We start from the raw sequence: 19,304 nt of genomic DNA, 5'->3' as shown, positions 1-19,304 counted from the left end.
AGCAGTTGCCTGTCAGCCTATTTCATCCAGGTGACTTCCAGAGCACTGAGAGAAGTACTCATCTTGGAAACTTTTTCATTGGTTTGCTATTTTTATTGTCTCATTACTAGTCTTGTATATTGCATCAAAATTTGTATTTGTGCCTTTTGAGAGAGTTACATAGGCTGATGATGTTTCAGAAAAAGATGAACAATTAGACCAGCTGGAGACAAATTATGCCAAAGGATGGGTTTTGTTCAATGTCTCTTCTGCTTAGACAATAGCCATCACTTAAACAATGGGCTCCTTTAACTTTGTAGGGTCTGTAGTCTGTGGACTTGTCCTGAGCATTAAAAATTTAAGTGGAGTGTCTGCCCTTCTCTAGGGAATCTTTCAGAGGTTCTGATAGGCATAAGGTGAGGCACCACAGAAAAATGGGACAGAGAGAGAGATGTCATCCTGTCAGCCGTGGAAGGACCTAAAAGCACCAGCTGTCTGAGGCATATACTTGTTGGGAGCAGTGGCAGGTATTTGTTTTTTTCATTGCCCCTTTGGAGGCTGACAGTGAGACAGCTGTCCTGCTGCAAGCTGGATTTCACTAGTAATTCATGATGCATCACAGCCAGATGTCTGTTCCTAGACATCTATAAGAGGACTTGGTTGAGCATGCTTTACCACTTGCATGGCATTGTCTTTCACTTGGTATTCCGATTGTTTATCCAGGAACCTTGTACTGTGGGAAAGGCAAAGACAGTTTTGGATATTAAAAACAAATTCAGACTTCTGGCTCTATATCCCATGGGAAAATAGCTCACCTTGTGAAATCTGGCCCGGCCCCAGCCTTTTTTGATTATAGGCAATTTGCTGAAGAGTACACAGCATGTTTAGAGGTTACATGATGTTCTTCGTGTTTCACTGTTGCAGTCATAACTGTAGGGTGCTCCTGCCGGCAGGCAGCCCGAGGTCGGCCAGAATCCCAAAGTCTGGGTCCGGCGTCGGCTGTACAAGCTAGTACCCTGACGTCAGTACGCTTTGGTACATAGCCCTCAGCCGACGCCATCTTCTCCAGTCTTTCTTGCCGTGCGGTGGAAAGCAGCTCGCAAGTCGTTGGTTGGCGATTTTCGAACAGCGTATTTTGTTGTTGTCGGTCCGAAGTTCTTACTTCTCTTCTCAAAGCTAAGTACCCCATTGGGGAATCTTTTTCTTGTTCCTCCGATGTCAGAAAAAGTTAATAATTGTATAGCGTGTGGGAAACAAATACCTCATAAAGATTTCCACTCTTACTGTCTACCTTGCTTAGGCCCTGACCATGACGTTTCTTGTTGTCGGTTCTGTGCCAGGTTCAACTCTTATACTAGCAAGCGCAGGTACGATTGGGCTTTAAATTATTTTGGCAGACGCTTCAATTATAGAATGTCGTCGGATACTACCGGAGTTCAAAAGAAGCGCAAAGACAAAGACAGGCCTCCGAGGTCCAAACAGGACTCGCAGCTGGAGCCAGCGTCCGGTTCGGCTGTCGTCAATGAGGCGCTTTTGCAGCCCCTGTCGTCCGCCACTTCTGAACCGATGGCCGATACGGACTCCCATGGGGAGCCATCAAGGCCCACTACTTTACCTGCTGCAGGACCTTCGGACGTCGCTCCTTCAGATGGGTCTGGAACCGCTGTGCAGGTACCAGCTTCTGTGGGGGTTTTCAGGCCTACTCACTTAACTATTTCAAAGACAAAGACTCCTGTAAAGTCTAAAGTTCCTGCTCAAGCTGCTTCTGAATCCACTCCCAAGACACAAAAGGCAGTTGTTAAAGATGGCTGAAGATTTGCTTACAATGATTAGGGGTTCTCACCCCCCTCCTGAGAAAAGGCCTCGACAGGATGTTACTCTGGATTCCTCTGACCAGGCTTCTGTATCTTCTGTTTCTTCCTCAGATCAGGACTATTCCTTTCCTCCTTATGAGGATTCGGATGCTGAGGACTCTTTACCCTCGGCCTCTCCGCCTGAGGATTTCTCTTTTGGGGAAACCTTGCATGAGATGAGGGAACATTTTCATTGGGAAGGACAGGAGTATTCTGCTTCCAAGAAGAGGCTTAGAGAATTTCTTCTTCTTCCTCAACATAGGCCTTTAGCTATCCCTCCTGTTTTGGACATTGTAGATGCTTTTTCTGAGGCTAATTTGAATCCTGATTCCATGCCTCCTGCTCCTTCTAAGCCTGATAGATTTTATAGGGTTCCTGACTCTCATTTATTTTTATTTAAAAACCCTTCTGCGGATCCTGAAACTATTTCTCAGGGCTCTAAGGCTGCTAAGGTGGCTACTTCTAAAAATCCTATTCCCTCTGAGAAGGATTCTCGTGCTTTAGACAGGTGGGGAAAAAAGGTGTATACTTCTGCTACCCTGTCTGTAAGGGCTTTAAATTGCCAGTTTCATATGTTTAAGTATCAGCAATTTCTTTTGTCTGTTTTAAAGCAAAAGCTTGCTTCCCTTCCTGCTTGTGCAGAGGATAAGGAACTGCAGGATGTCCTGCATGCTACTGAACAAGTGAACAAGCATAGTTTACATTGTGGTTTTGATGCTTTGGATGCTTCTTGCAGGGCTGCAGCCTCTGGTACTGTTATCAGGAGACATGCCTGGCTTCGTGAACAAAGTTTACCTGAACAGGTTAAGGCTAAGTTATTAGATGCTCCTGTTCAACATGATGTTCTTTTTGGATCCAAGGCTGAGGAAGTTATTAAAAACATGGAAGAAAAGGCAAAGTCTATGCAGACTGTAAAAGATTTCTTGCAAGTTCAGCCTCCTAGATTTTCCAGGAATTGGCCCTCTAAAAATTGTTCCTTTCCCACGTCTGACAGGCCTCAAAGGGGAAGATATAGGCGCTCCAGAGGTCGTGGTCAAGGGCAGGCCTCTTACAGATCTAGACAATGGACTGCTTCTTCACCTGGAAGGGGAGAAGACAGATCCCAATCTCAAAGAAAGCAAACTCAATGACTCTCTTGGTTGGGCTACAGGACTCCTTCACCTGGATGCCCCTCTCGGAGGAAAACTCTCTCTTTTTTACAGAAATTGGACTCATATTTACCAGTCTTTACCAAGTGCCTGGCACCAGTAGTGGCTTACTGCAGACTTCAGGGGATCCAGATTTACCCCTATTTGGACGACTGCCTTATTCAGGCAGACAGCAAAGATCTTCTACTTCCACATCTGGACTTTGTTCAACGTCTTCTCCTCCTACTGGGATTCTCAGTAAACACAAAAAAGTCACATTTGATCCCTTCTCAACAAATGGTATTCTTGGGAGCCCTCTTAAATACAACTTTACAAAGGGCCTTCCTCACTCCAGAAAAACAAACTCAGCTGGCTTCTACTTTCAACACCTTGGCAACTCTATCTCAGCTCACTGCAAGGAAATTCCTGCAGGCTCTGGGCTACATGGCTTCCTGCATTCTGTTGATTCCAAACGCAAAGCTTCATATGAGAAAGCTTCAATGGTATCTGAAAAGTGTATGGTCACAGCATTACCACGATCTGGATATTCTGATTCCTCTGATCCCCTGCCTTCAGAGGGAGTTCCTCTGGTGGTCCAGGGTGTGCACTTTAAACGAAGGAAAGCCTTTTCGTCTACCTCAACCTACTCAAGTCCTAACCACGGACGCCTCGGATTATGCTTGGGGAGCACACTTTCTAGACAATTGCCAGCAGGGAACCTGGACAAAGGACCAACTTCACTGGCACATCAATCTGAAGGAAATGTTGGCAGTTCAAAATGCCCTTCTAGCCTTCAAGAACCTTTTGCAACCAGGGCCTCTGCTAATTCGTACAGACAACACCACGGTCATGTGGTACATCAACAGGCAGGGAGGTTCTCATTCATACCCCCTTTGCAGACTAGCTATGACTTTATGGGACACAGCTCTAAATTTGAATCTACATCTCCAGGCTCAATTCATTCCAGGGAAACAGAATCTCTTAGCAGTCAGTCTGAGCAGAAACATTTCAGATCCTCACGAATGGATGCTAGACACCAACTTATTCAACAGGATTACTGCAGTTTGGGGATGTCCCCAGATAGATCTGTTTGCATCCCATCTCAATCATCAGCTGCCTCGCTTTTGCACCAGGGCCTTCCACAAAACAGCTTGGAGAGTGGATGCCCTGTCCTTCAGCTGGAGAAGTCTTTCAGGATATGCCTTCCCTCCTCTTCCTCTCCTACCTCGGGTATTACTGAAGATAAAACAGGACAAGCCCAAGTTCCTCATCCTGATTGCTCCAAATTGGCCTCGACAGTTTTGGTATCCAACTTTAAAGCACCTGTTCTTGGGGCCTCCTTGGATTCTCCCTCTGAACCCTTCGCTTCTGTCCCAGCATCAGGGTCAGTTACTACATCCCAATCTCAAGACCCTTTGCCTGGCAGCTTGGCTTTTCAAAGGAATTTGATTTCCTCTAGTCTTCCCAAACAAGTTTTGGATGTTCTTCTGGAAGCTAGACGGCCTAGCACTAGGAAATCCTATGCCTCTAAATGGAAGAGGTTTTGTATTTGGATGCAAGACCGAGGTTCGGATCCTCTGGTTCCTGATCTCTCTTCTATTTTGCTTTACCTTTCGGAACTTTTATCTAAAGGACTTTCCTTTTCTTCCATTAAGATTCATGCTTCTGCTATTTCTGCGCATTTCAGTTCTGATCCTCCTGTTTTTTCTCATCCTTTGGTGAAGCAATTCTTGAGAGGGGCTAAAAATTTGCGGTCTCCCAGGACCCCTCCTGTCCCTGCCTGGGATCTTAATTATGTTTTAGAAAAACTTACTTTGCCTCCTTTTGAGCCTGCTGCATCTTCAGATATTAAGTTTTTATCTTGGAAGACTGTTCTTTTATTAGCATTGACCTCTGCCAGAAGGGTCTCAGAGTTGCAAGCTCTCATGGCTGTGGAACCATACCTTATTTTCCATCAGGACAGAGTATCCTTGAGGACCAATCCTACTTTCATGCCTAAGGTGATTTCGAAAGTGGCTTTAAATCAGACAATTCACCTTCCTACTTTCTTTCCAAATCCTCAAAATAAAGGGGAAAGGATTTTGCATTCATTAATGTCCACAGACAGTTACGATTTTACCTGGACAAGACTAAAGAGTTCAGAAAGTCTAATCAGTTGTTTGTTTCTTTTGCTTCCAGTTCTCTTGGAAAACCTATTTCTAAACAAACTATTTCCAAATGGATTGCTTATGGAATCAGATTTTGTTACACTCATCATGGGAAACAGTTTCCAGGTACCATTAGAAGTCATTCTACTAGAGCAGCTGCCACTTCTACAGCTTTCCTCAGAGGAGTCCCTACCAAGGATATCTTGGAAGCTGCCACTTGGAGTTCTGTGCATACTTTTTCCAAGCACTACACTCTCCCTCTGTTTTCTAAGACCAGGGCAGGCTTTGCCTCTGCTGTTTTGCAGGGTATTCTTGCCTCCCCTTCTATCTAAAGCCTCCTCCCCTTTTACACTGCTTTGGGATTCCACTCTACAGTTATGACTGCAACAGTGAAACACGAAGAACATAGTACAGTTGTGTACACCTACCGTAAATGTAGATGTTCGAGTGTCTTCACTGTTGCAGTCGGGGTTTCCCTCCCTCCTATCCCCTTTTTTTCTCCCTTTTCCTTTTTTGTGGTGTATTTGTGTTTCCTTGTTGGATTCATTTTTGTTTTATTGGGGACTTCTGACATCTAGGGCAAGAAAGGCTGGAGAAGATGGCGTCGGCTGAGGGCTATGTACCAAAGCGTACTGACGTCAGGGTACTAGCTTGTACAGCCGACGCCGGACCCAGACTTTGGGATTCTGGCCGACCTCGGGCTGCCTGCCGGCAGGAGCACCCTACAGTTATGACTGTAACAGTGAAGACACTCGAACATCTACATTTATGGTAGGTGTACATAACTGTACTTTCTAGCTTCCCACCTGGGAAAGCTCTGTACTTCATTGCTCTCCCGAGCCAGTGTCAGACTTGAGTATTGAGAAGAACATGTATTCTGGGCAGCCTTACTTTTTCCTCTTATGAAACAGATGAGGAAACAGCCTTTTTCTGGCAATCTCCTGAGGTGCAACCCTTAACTTTAATGCACATATTAAATGGAGTGAAGCCAAGGAGGGGGTGTATTGAACTGTTTTTTGTGCTGAGTTCAAACATCTACAACCATTCCTCTGTAGTCTTTCAGGGGTTCAAAGTCAGCTTTAATACCTCATTGGAGCCAGATTCACAATGCCCTGCTCCCAGAAAGTCATAGAAGTTATATAGTTGAGAAGTTTAAATGTCCTTGCAAAGACGTGGGTGTAGATGGCTAATGAGGAACTTTTCTTGACATAGATAGGTAGCTTGTTCCAGAGTATGGGAAGTCTCTGGGACAGGAATCTATCTCTCCAGCATGTCCTGTTTATTGTGGTGACAAGGTTTAGGTCCCTAGAGCGTGTAGCTCGGAGGGATTGGGATTTCTTTAGGTGTAGCATGTCCAACAGCTCTGGGTTTGACGTAGCTTTATATGTTAGGCAGAGATCACCTCTGAGTAGGAGATATGCTACAGAGTAAAGCTGGAGTTTTTTGAGACGGTCAGTGTAGGGCATCTGTTTGAAGCCAGTAATCCTCTTTGTGAGGTACCTCTGTGGCCTTTCCAGCTACTGCTTATGTCTTGAGGTACTTTCCAAAAGGGGCGTTGTACTCTCTAGTGGGTCTAATGAGTGTCGAGTAGAGGGGAGCAATGACCTCTTTTTTCCTGGATGAGAACGCTTTTGTGATGTGTGCCACGTAGGATTTCCTGACTACTGTGGGGATGTGATTATCAAAGGAGAGACTACTGTCCACCTGGGTCCCGAGGTCTCTTTATCACACATTTGGCGTTAAGTAAACTGCCGCCTATGTGATAGTTCATGGGTACAGAGTTTTTACCAAAGGGGATGACAATGCACTTTTTGGCATTGAGCTTGAGGCCATGGCTTTGACACCAGGCATCTATCTCATTGAGGTCCTTATGTAGGATGTCCACCTCATTTGGGGACACAGCTATGGCTCCTAGTTTGCGGTCATCTGCGAACTTCGTTAGCCAAAGGTCTTCTGTGTTAGCCTTTACTTCAGAGAAGTAGATATCAAACAGGAGAGCGGTCCCAGGACTGAACCCTGTGGTACTCCACTTGTCACTGGTTTGAAGTCAGATTTGGGGTCTGCAACTTTTACAGTGTGGGTTCTGTCAGTGAGCCAATTGGTAACCCATCTTGTGACGTAGGGATTTATACCTAGTTTAGTGAGTTTAGCTATAATTTCAGAATGGGAGATGGTGTTGAAAGCCTTGGCGAGGTCAAGATAGGCTGTGTGAACCACCTTACCCTCATCTACAGCTTTGGTGACTACCTCAAAAAAGTCGATCAGGTTCAGGAGGCATGATCTGCCTTTCACAAACCTGAACTGTGTGTGGTCCAGAGTTTGGAGGTTACCAATGTCTTTGAGTTCCATGATGATACGTTCCATGGCCTTACAGACCAGGCTCGTCAGGCTAATAGGGCGATAGTTCCCAGGATCAGTGGTGGCTCCCCTTTGTGGAGTGGGATAACTGTTGCTGTGCACCATAATATACCAGAAGTTATATTTGTAAAGGATTATCTTATAAACAGAAGACTGAACTACAACAGGGAAAGAAAGGTAGCTACAGAAAAGTCATACTAGAGGAGAAAGCCTTGAGAGCTTCAGGACTATGAAAGAGATAGCAAGTATGATTCAGCAGAGTCTACACCCTTCAATCCCCTCCTCTTCCATAAGCTACTCGCACATTCCCACTTCCCTCAAGAGTAGGAAGCAGGCTGGCTTGCTTTGTGTAGCAGTGGAAGCCCATCACACAGACAGGTGGGCACTGCAGGTAGTAAGGCAGGGTTACAGGGTACATTTCTTTTTGGGAAGGCTGGCTTCCTGTTCCCAAAGTCTGCAGTACCTTTTTCCCTCCAGATATAGAAGTGTGCAATCTTAAAGAGCCATATAATGTTTAAGAGAAAGCAAAGGGGCCTGAGTTCTACTCCATACTGCTGCTAGTCCTAAGCAAGGAAGGAACTTGGGAGGCCCATTTTGGACCTCTGCAAATTGAACAAGTTTTTTCACTGACCTATGTGGTGTGACCCTGGATCTAAACGACACGAGAAGATACTAACAAATGGATGTTGGACAGTCCATAAGTGGGTGTGACATTTGAGATTTCTGCACTGCTTAACCTGAAAACAGACTGCTAAGCAAATATTGCTCCATGATATTAGCACAAGAGGCCTGGGTGACAGATAGTTTCTCCATAGCATGAGCAGGTCTGTTGGTATATGCTGTCCCTCTAATGCCCCTGATCCCCCAGGGTATTACAAAATATGAGGAAGGACAAGCCAAGAATGCCTACTTAAAGCACCATTTTGGCCCAGACAGTATTGGTTTTCTCATATGCAGAGTCTTGTAAAAGAATCAGTTATGTTGCCTTACTGTGTACTCTGGGAGAGCATATGTACAGCTGTGGCTGATTCCCATAGATGATGAATAATATAGTAGAAGGGATCCTTGTGCGGAAACGTCAATTTTTACACTGGGCATACTCACATCTGCACTTTCCTATGGTTAACCATCTTGGGTAAGTTATTTAGACTTGAATAGACTTGTTTATTTGGCATCACAAGATTACTTGGTTAATATTTAAATGGTTAATACTTGCACCTACAACATCCTAATGCAAACAGTTTCTTTTACCCAGACTTCAGGAGTCGCTGATGAGGCAAAGACAACAACATCAGCAGAAGAGAAACCAGCACCAGTAACAAAGGCAGAAGATGAGAAAAATGCAGCTCCAACCCCATCTCAGAAGGAGAAGGGAGAAGAACCAATGGAGGCCGATGTTAAAGGTACAAGTTATTCTGTCACTGAACCTTTGTATTTCTTGTACTTGGCAAATTTCCTCTGGTTGTCTACATAACTAGCTTCCCCCTCCTCAGCTGATGAACCCAACAGTTATTTCCTGCTAAATGTGTAGCTTCATGTCAGCTTTGTGATGGTTTGAAGAAGGTGTACCTGAAGATGTACCATCTAATGCATTTTTGACTTTCATCTTCAGCTTTGTTGAGTGTGTCTGTGTCCATACCCTGGTCTCCTTTGGAGGTCTTAAGATGTCCTTCTATTCCTGTGTTACAGTATTCTTGTTGTAGGATTTCCTGCCCTCAGGTGACGTGTACATCTGCTCCTATACAAAAGCTTCAGCTTGGTTGTTGCAGCTGCGGGGAACATTGCACGTAAGGCCATAAACCAGGGGCCTTAAGTGTGACATCTGCACGCACAATCCTCAGAACTTTTCAGCCGCAGACAACCAACACATTGTGTATTAGCTCCTTCAGATCAGACGTCTCAATATTCATATCTGATTGTTTTGGCTTAGGCTTGGTTTGTGTAGCAATTTATAGCTGATGTCAGGTAAAAAGGGTAAATGCCAATGCGGGTGCCAGATACCCAATAAAGACTCCCATGATGGGTGTGTTTTTTGCTTAGGCTGGGAACACGACCATAACGCTTGCTCCATTTGTCAGTCGTTTGTGCCGAAGACCCTATGCAGCCGTCTGACTGCGCTGAACCTCTGTTTAAAAACCAGCACCTTAAGTGGTTAGCTCTAAGGATGGATCCCGCCTTGGAGGCCTTGTCAGAACCTCCGCGTAAGAAGCCCGAATTTCCTAGGCCTTCTTCATCTGCCGCGCCATTACCGGACGCCCCGCCAGCTGCCGATTTAGGAGTTGAGGGACCCCTGGTAGATCAGTCGACTTCAACTACCTTTGTGGAAGCCGTTGCTCAGCCGACGACCATCCCTGGAGCCAACCCAGACCCAAACTACTGTCGAGCTCGAGGGGGAACCAGAATCTGTAGAGCCCCCGACAGTGATCCTGCCTTCGGATACGGTTCCTACCAGACCCAATTCCAGGCCTGATCCATCTACCCCAGAAAAAAAGAAACAAAACCAAACATGCCTCTCCCACTGCAGAAGGCCTACCTGACGAGCAGTCCTTCACTTCTTCCCTGATGCTGGCTTTTATGGCCCTTAGGCCTTCAGCCTCATCCTCCACTACTCTGCCTTTGCTCAGCCGTAGGCCTGCTTCAGCCCCCCAATGACATCTCAGGTTAGGGAGGAAGAGCATAATACATTTTTCCTCCTCTGAGGACTTCATATCTTAACACCTCCCAAATTGCTTCACCCCAGGGGTATTATTTTCCTGATGAAGAATCCGTTGAGGGAGCTTCACCTCCTGAGGATATCACTTTTGGTGAGACTTATCACCAAAATGAAAGATTATTTCAAATGAGATACTTCACAAATGTCTGATGCCCAGAAGAGGTATTTTGAGCTTCAAGTAGAATCCCCCTCCCCTTCTGCTGCTCCACCAGTTCTGTCTGCATACTTGGATGTCTTGAATTCTGCATCTAAGTCTCCAGACTCGCAGCCACCTGCCCCCAAGCGACCAGATCACTTTTAACAAGGTGCCTGATGAGCAGAAATTCTCACTCAAACCACCCTTAGCAGATCCAGCAGTGATTGCCACCTATCCTGATAAGCAGTCCAGACTCCTTCCCTCCGCCTCACTCCTACCCACAGATAAAGACAGCAAATCTATGGATAGATTTGGCAAGAAGGGTCTACATCTCCTCCACTTTGGCTTTCAGAGCCATTAACTATCAGATGCATATGACTAAATATGCTCTGGACTTGGTCTGTCAAGCCTCTTCCATGCTGGCCACTATCCCTGACTGCCCCATTAAGGCTGACATCTCCTCTAAACTTTCTCTGGCTACTCAAGTAGCCAGGCACTCCATTAGATGCAGTTATGATGCTGCTGAAGCATCTGCTTGCTCTGCAGCATCTGCTTCAGTTCTCGGGAAATACTCCTGGCTGAGACTTCAAATCTCCCAGAAGACTTTAAGTCAAAGGTCTTGGATGCCCCACTGGACCACAATTTCCTTTTTGGAAAACAATCTGCACATCTTTTTAAGAATCTGCAAGAAAAAAGTAAAGAATTTCAGGACATAAAACATTTATTGGTGTCCCCCAGTCACAAGTACTAAAGAAACTATCCAGCTAAAGCAACCTTTGTAAGGCGAAACCCAGCCCAGGTGGGTACTTCCTCTTCCAGATCTAGAAGAGGTGCAAGAAGACCCACCACTTCCAGACCTGCTGCCCTGCATCCTCAACCTAGGCAACCTTTTCAGGACAGAGGAGGCTCCAAGAATGCGTGACTGCCTTGCCCTCCTACCACTCTCAGCACACCTTTCCCACTGCCTCCCCTTCTGGGAAAACCATAACCTCTGACAAATGGGTACTATCCATTATACAAAAAGGATATTTCCTCTCCTGGAAAGAAAAACTTACCCATGAGAAGCATCCCCTTTCCCTCCCAAAAACCAACAGCATCTCCTTCCACAGGTTCTGACAGACCTTCTGAAGCTGGGTACCATAGACCCTGTCCCCTCAGGGCAGGAATAAAAAGGTCTCTACTCCCGTCTCTTGGTTCCCAAGAAAGACTGCCCATGGAGACCCATCTTAGACCTCTCCTTAAATCTTTACCTTCAGGTGCCCACCTTCAAAATGCTTTCACTTCCAATTCTGTTTCCTCTCATACTAGCCAAGGCCTTCATGGCCATCTTGGACCTAAAGGAGGCTTACTTGCACATACCCATCAGAACTGCTCTGCCCTTTGGTTTGTCCACTGCCCCCCACCCCGAGTGTTCACAAAATGCCTAGCCCCGGCCATTGCCTTCTGCAGAACCCGGGAATTCAGATTACCCCATTCTGGACGACATCCTAATGCTGGCAGAGTCCAAAGATACCTTCTCAAATCATCTGCACTTCACCATGTCCATTCTACAAAATCTAGGGTTCACCCTCAACCTTACAGAGTCCTCCTTAAGCCCAGACCAGGACAAGATTTTTTTTTTGGGTTGCAGAATCAGAACAGACAGAATGAAGGCCTTTCTTCCACAAGAAAGGTCCTGTCCCTGACCTCCCACTTCAAAGAGCTGCTACAGACACAGGTATTAACTACAAGGCAATTCCTTTGACTCCTGGGCTTAATGGCAGCAGCCATCCCTATGCTGCCACTGGCCAGAATGCATATGCGCAAGCTACAGTGGTAGCTCTAAAACATTTGGTCCCAGCACCAGAATCACTTGGTGCAAGTAATCCCCCTCCTTCCCTTTCTAAAGAAAGAGATCAGTTGGTGGATCCAACAAGTCCAGCTAAACCCGGGGCTTCCACTCCAGCCCACCCCAGATAATGCATACAGATGCCTCAGATTCAGGGTGGGGGGGCCACAGTGGCATCTTACAGGGTTCAAACAACCCGGCATCCTTCCTTGAGGGCCAAACATATCAATGAGGGATATGACAGCAGTCTTCTTAGCTCTAAAAACCTTTACCCCTCTGCTTCTACCAGGGGTTCTTCAAATAGTAACGGACAACACCACTGTAATGTGGTACCTCAACAAACAGGGAGGGACAAAGGCATATCAGCTGTGCAGACTAACCCTGCTGATATGGGATCTAGCCTCTCACCACAACTTGTCCCTGCAGGCAACCTACATTCCCTTGCAGGACAACAAGCAAGCAGATCTAAGCAGGACATCCTCTCCACAACACGAATAGATGCTGGACAGGACTGTCATCTTAGATATTGTCCACCAGTGGGGCACACCTCAAATAGACCTGTTTGCCTCCCTCAGAACGGCAGCTGCAGACCTTCTGCTCAGAGACCTACTCCCCTGTAGCCTGGAGAGTAGACGCTCTCAACATCTCCTGGGAGGGGAAGTTTCTTTATGCCTAGTATGCGGCGAGATGCTTCTTCGTCTATGGAACCGGCAGATGTCTCTGCCTTGGATGGGTCCGGAGCCGCTGTACAGGCACCAGCTTCTGAGGCAGTTTTTCGCTGTACCGATGTTTGAAACAAACCAACTTCTTTAACTAAAACTACCGAGTTTCTTGGGCCCAGAGTATGCACTACACCTAGAAAACAGATAACCAAAGCATATGCTCAGGCACCCATGCGACAAAAACATGCATAGAATGGCTGAAGACCTTTATTACGCTGATTAGGGCGAGCCAGCCTTCCCCTGCAAGGAGACAAAGAATCCAATCCCCTTCAGGTTCTACAGACCAGGAGTCAGATGACTCTGACCTTTCTGATTATGAAGACATGCTCTTATCCACCTATATGGATTCAGATGCAGAGGAATCCATTCCCTCTGCCTCCAAAGGATTTTTCTTTTGGTGAAACCTTGTATACTTTGAGAGCATTTCCATTGGGAATGCAAAGACTATCCTCAAAAAGAAACTCTTGAGAATTTTTGAGTTGCCTCAGCACAGGACTTTAGCTATACTCCCTGTCCTGTGGATGTTGCAGGTGATGATTTCATGGAATCCAGTCTTACTCCAGGCACTTTACCTCCTACCCCTAGGAAACCAGACCGGTACTAAAGAGTACCTGATACTCGCAAGTTTCTTTTCAAGAATCCTACTGCTGACCCAGAGACCATTTCCCAGGGGCCTAAAGATATTAAGGCTACTACAGCCAAAAATCCCACCCCTTTGGACAGGGATTCCAGAGCTTTGGACAGATTGAGGTACTCAATCAGGGCATTGAATTACCAGTTTCACATGCTGAAATACCAGTAACATATTACGGAACTTAAGAAAAAAGTGGTAACTTTTCCAGATTGTGCAGAAAATAAAGAATTTCGGGAGCTTATGCACTCTGCAAACCAAGTTAGTAAGCATACTTTGCAGTATGGCTTTGATGCCCTAGAAGCATTTTGCAGGGCAGCAGTCACTGGCTCTGTACTGAAGAAATGCTTGGCTGAAGGAGCAGACCTTGCCAGATCATGTCAAATCTAAATTACTAGACGCTCCCTTGAATAAGGACTGTTTGGCACCTAAGCAGAAGAGGTTCTTAAAAAGATGGAAGAAAAAGCTACATCTATGCAGACTGTTAAAGGATTCCTACAAGTACAACCCCCCCTAGATTCAGTAGGCATTGCCCATCAAAACACTGGTCCTTTCCAGCCCCCTCCAGGCCTTCCCAAACAAGACCCAGGGGAAACAGACCTCCCAGACTACAGTCTCAGGGTATGCAGAGATCTAAGCAATGGTGTGCCCCCAACCCTAAAGCAGGGAGTGGTAAGCCATCTCCTTATGGAAAAAAACTCCCAATGACTTATTCACTGTATTTCCCAACCCTGCCCAATTGTTTGTGCCCCTAGGAGGAAAACTTGCCCTTCATGCAGAAAACTGGATGTTCATAACTTAGGACCGATGAGTCTTCAGCATTGTATCCCAGGGGTGCAAATTTTATTTCCATTCACTGCCAATCCCAAGCGGGTTTCCAGACCTTCCTCCAAACCAGTGGGCAGAGGCTTAAAACCAAGTACTTTCCCTGCTCTGTGTCAGAGCTATTCAGCCTGTTCCAGTAGAACAGAGGGGTCAAAGATTCTACTCCAGACTCTTCCTGGTACCCAGGAAAGAGGGCTCTTGTCGCCCAATCCTGGATCTTTCAATTCTCACCACCTTCCTGGTGGTACCAAAATTCAAGATGCTTACCCTGCAACAGCTAATCCCTATGTTAGCCAAGGATGCCTGGTTAGTCAGCGTAGACTTAAAAGAAGCCTATCTGCACATCCCCATAAGGGAGTCATGCAGGAAGTATCTATGTTTCAGGGCAAGGTCTATGCATTATCAGTTCTCTGTACTTCCCTTTGACTTATCTACTGCACCCAGAGTATTCACAAAATGCCTGGCTCCAGCCATTGCATAGTGCAGGCAGAGAAATATCCAAATTTACCCATACTTGAACGGCTGCCTGATTCAGGCGGACAGTCAGGAATTGCTGCTTCAGCACCTGACATTTGTAAAAAGCCTTCTCACTTCATTGGGGTACACAAATGAAAAGAAATGACAACTGGTACCCAGTCAAAAGATTGTATCCCTGGTTGCAAGCTTGGATACACCTTCCCAGATGGCATTCCTCACTTCAGAAAAACAGGTCTGTCTGACAGACTACTTCAAACAAATGGCCACCAGAACCCAGCTATCTGCAAGAAAAGTACTGCAAAGCCCTAGGGTTCATGGCCTTATGTATACTGCTAATTCCATATGCAAGACTGCATATGAGGAAACTTCAGTGGTACTTAAGTCTTTGGTGCCAACATTCTCAGGACCTAGACATGGTCATTTCTATCCTACCTTGTCTAAGAACAGAGTTTCTTTGATGGGCAGAAGCATGCAACCACAACAAGGGACTGCATTTTCCTCCACCCCACACCACCCAGACCCTTACCACAGACGCATCAGACTATGCATGGGGTCTCACATGGCTGGCAAATGTATTCAGGGCTACTGGAGCCCAAGTCAAATTCATCTGCACATCAACCATAAAGAGATGCTAGCTGTACAGAATGCCCTGACAGCTTTCAGATACCTTCTCGTGCTAGGGCAGCTGCTGATAAAAACCGACACCACAGTTGTGTGGTACATCGAGCAGGGGGGGAACCCATTCTTACCCACTCTGCAGGTTAGCTATGGCCCTGTGGAACACGGCTTTGGACATCCAAGTCAAACTAACAATCAGTTCCTGCCATGCAAACAAAACTCACTGGCAGACAACTTAAGCAGAAATCTCTAGACCCACACGAGTGGAAATTGGAGCCCAGCACCTTCAATCTTCTGTTTCAGAAATGGGGGACCCCAGAGGTGGATCTCTTTGCCTGTCCCTGCAACCACCAGCTAAGCAAATTCTGCACCAGGAACGCTCACAGCAGGACCTGGAAAGTGGTTGCCCTGTCCTTTCAATGGAAAAACCTCTCTATTTATGCCTTTCCCCCTCTGCCCCTTCTCTCAAGAGTATTACTCAAGATAAAACAAGACAGGCCAAGGACAATTCTGATTGCCCCGGACTGGACACGCCAGCACTGGTACCCACTCCTGCGCAGCCTGACAACGGTGCCACCCTGGCACCTACATCAGACCCCAACCCTGCTTTCTCAGCAGGAGGGACAGATTTTGCATCTACAATTGCAAACCCTAAGTCTTTCAACCTGGCTTATTTTTTAAATACTACACCAACAACCCAAAGCAAACAGGTGCTGGACTTCATCCTTGAAGCCAGAAGGCCCAGTACAAGGGAATCCTGTGCTGAAAAGTGGAAAAGGTATTGTTGTTAGATTCAGTCTAAAGGAAAGAACACAGCACTGCCCTCCTTACCTCTAATCCTGGATTACCTAGCAGAACTACTCCACAGAGGCCTTTCTTTCTCCTCCATTAAGATCCATGCCTCTGCCATCTCGGCTCTTTACAATACTGAACCACCTCTATTCTCTCACCCTCTCATCAAACAGTTCCTGAGAGCGGTAAACAACTTAAGGCCACCAAGGAGAGCACCCACCCCAGCTTGGGACCTTAACTTTGTACTGGAAAAGCTCACGCTTCCCTCTTTTGAACCTGCTGCTTCATCAGAGTTAAAATTCCGCTCTTGGAAAACAGCCTTGCTTCTAGCCATCACTTCAGCTAGAAGAGTGTCTGAGTTACAAGTACTGATGGCTGGAACTCTCCATTATTTTCCACAGGGTTTCCCTCTGGACTAACCCTTTCTTTATGCCTAAAGTGGTGTCCAGTGTGGCTCTCAACCAATCCATTCATTTGCCAACCTTCCTCCCTAATCCTCAAAATAAAGGGGAAAGGATACTGCACTATGGACATGCACAGAAGCTCAGATTCTACCTTGATGGGACTAAGCCTTTCAGAAAATCTGACCAGTTGCTAGTTAGCTTAACAACAGGGGCAGAGGGCAAGGCCATTTCAAAACAAGCAATTTTCAAATAGATAGCACACTGCATCTATTTCTGCTACAAGCACCTTGGAAAACCCACCCCTCCGGGGGTCAGAACACATTCCACTAGGCATACATCTACCTCTACAGCATTTCTCAGGGCCTCCCTACCAGGGACATCCTGGAAGCTGCTACCTGGAGTTCTGTACACACCTTCACCAAGCATTACCACCTGGCTATCTTTTCCAAATCCAGGGTAGGTTTTGCTTACGTCAGTCTTGCAAGGCCTACTAGCCAGCCCCAACTCTTCTTGACTGCCTCCACCCTCCCTCAACTTTGGGAATCAACCCAAGTGTGATGACTGCAACAGTGAAACACGAAGAATATAGTACAGTTGTATACACTTACCATAAATGTAGATGTTCGAGAGTATTCACTGTTGCAGTCCTGGTTTTCCTCCCTCCAGCCCCCTGATTCTCTCTCTCTCTGGCTATTCCTATTGGTATTTACTTTTTACTGGTGGTGTTTTCCCCACCATATCCTAGCTCCCTATTTGGGCACTCCTGACATTTGGGGCAAGAAAAAACTGATGTAATAGCATCGACTGGCTGTTTTTATACCCCTGATGACCTGACGTCAAGGAAGAAGCGACAGCATCCGACGCAGAAATAGCAAGTCTCTGGTATTCGGGCTGACTGAGGGCTACCTGCAGGCAGATAACCCAAGTGTGATGACTGCAACAGTGAGTACACTCGGAACATCTACATTTATGGTAAGTGTACACAAATGTACTTTCCCCCTACTTCACATTTTAGCCAAGGGCAATCACTTCAAGTTACCCTACAAGGTGGTGGGACCGCCTGACACAAGAAAAGGGAGCTCTCATCCACCCACACTTGCAGATGTTGTCCCTGGCACTGTGGGTGATAAACCTTTGATCCCATTCAGACACCACTACTCAGAGGACATACTTTCAGTACTGAGGGAGGCCAGGAAACCTACAACAAGAAAATGATACTTGGCTAAATGGGAAATATTTACTAAATGATTTACTAAATGGTGTCTAGACAAGGGAAGGGACCCTTGCATTGCTGATCCCCCTCCCTAGGTCGTTCTTGTGCCAACTGATAAAAAGTAGACTTTCCTATTCTTCAGTGATACACCTTTCTGCAATATCAGCCTGCTTGCCTCTAGACCCTCCCTTGCTAGCTAGGCTCGATGTAAAACTCTTCCTTAAAGGGGTGTGTTGTACATTAGACGTCCAAAAATGCCTATCCCTCTGCCCTGGGACCTTAACTTCATCCTGGAAAAGCTCACCCAACACCCATTTGAACCTGCTGAGACAGCTTCCCTTCAGATGTGTACATGGGAAACAGTCCTACTAGTGGCTATCACCTCAGCCAGAAGTGTTTCAGAGCTACAAGCATTAATGGCTTGCATCCCATATACTACGTTCCACAAAGATAGGGTAATCCTGAGACCTAACCCCTCCTTTATGCCCAAGGAAGTCAGCGATTTGCCATTAAACCAATATATCCACCTTCCCACCTTCTTTCCCTCCTCCACCAATGAAGAGGAGAGGATACTTCACTCCCTGGATGTACACAGACAACTAAGATTTTACCTGTACAAAACAAAGTCCATTAGGAAATCAAAACAACTCTGATGTTCATCGTGTTTCACTGTTGCAGTTATTACTCTTGGGTTTTCCTGCTGGCAGGCTACTCGCAGTCGTCCAGAATTCAAAAGTCTAGGTCCGGCGTCGGTTGCTGTCGCCTCTTCCCTGACGTCAGTGTGCCAGGGGTATAAAAGATGCAGCCGACGCCATTTTCTTCAAAGCAGTTCACAAGTACCGGTCGGCCGACTCCTGAGATTTTCAAATCTGAATTTCAGAACCGAAGTCTTCATTAAAGCTAAGTACCCCGTTAACAATTGTATTTCTTGTGGGAAGCAAATACCTCAAGGATTTTCACTCTTAGTGTTGGCCTTGCCTAGGCCTTGATCACAACGTTGCTAGCGGTCGGTTTTGTACTAGATTCAACCAACACACTATCAAACGTCTGTTCGATTTTGCATTTCATTACTTTGCCCAAAGATTTAATTATATAATGCCGGCGGAACAGCCGACAACCGGAGTTTACAAAAACCGCAAGGATAGGCATCCGAGGTCCAAAACCGATGACAAAGCCTCTTCTAGGCCAGTCGCCGGTTCTCAGGCGCTTTCGCAGCCCTTGGTGCCCGCTACCGACTCCCACGTGGAGCCGACTGGGCCTCTGGAAACTCAAGGTATTGGACACTCTGAAATCAATCCCTCAGATGGGTCCGGAGCCACTGAGCAGGCATCGGCTTCTGAAGGTGTATTCAGACCTACACAACTATATGTTAAGCCATCTTCAGCTATAAAGACAAAGACTAAAGCAGCTCTAAAGACAAAGAAACAAGTACAGCATTCTCCTTTTCAGACTTCCATGCCTAAAAAACAGATGCTCAAAAT

At 46.2% G+C, this 19,304-nt stretch overlaps 1 protein-coding gene across 1 annotated transcript in view; it reads left to right on the top strand.

Annotated features, from left to right (window-relative positions):
* Nucleotides 1-19,304, top strand: part of LOC122807962 (chromodomain-helicase-DNA-binding protein 4-like) — a 1,347,878-nt gene that overhangs the window by 1,005,798 nt on the left and 322,776 nt on the right. The window contains exon 27 of the mRNA XM_044078994.1: nucleotides 8,720-8,867. Coding sequence (XP_043934929.1) covers nucleotides 8,720-8,867 — 148 coding nt within the window. The remainder of the gene's footprint in view (nucleotides 1-8,719; nucleotides 8,868-19,304) is intronic.

Source organism: Protopterus annectens, chromosome 8.part0, assembly GCF_019279795.1.
Source record: "Protopterus annectens isolate FY-2018-M chromosome 8.part0, PAN1.0, whole genome shotgun sequence".
Lineage (NCBI taxonomy): Eukaryota > Metazoa > Chordata > Ceratodontiformes > Protopteridae > Protopterus > Protopterus annectens.
The sequence above is the reverse complement of the archived record's forward strand: the minus strand, read 5'-3'. Positions and strand labels throughout refer to the sequence as shown.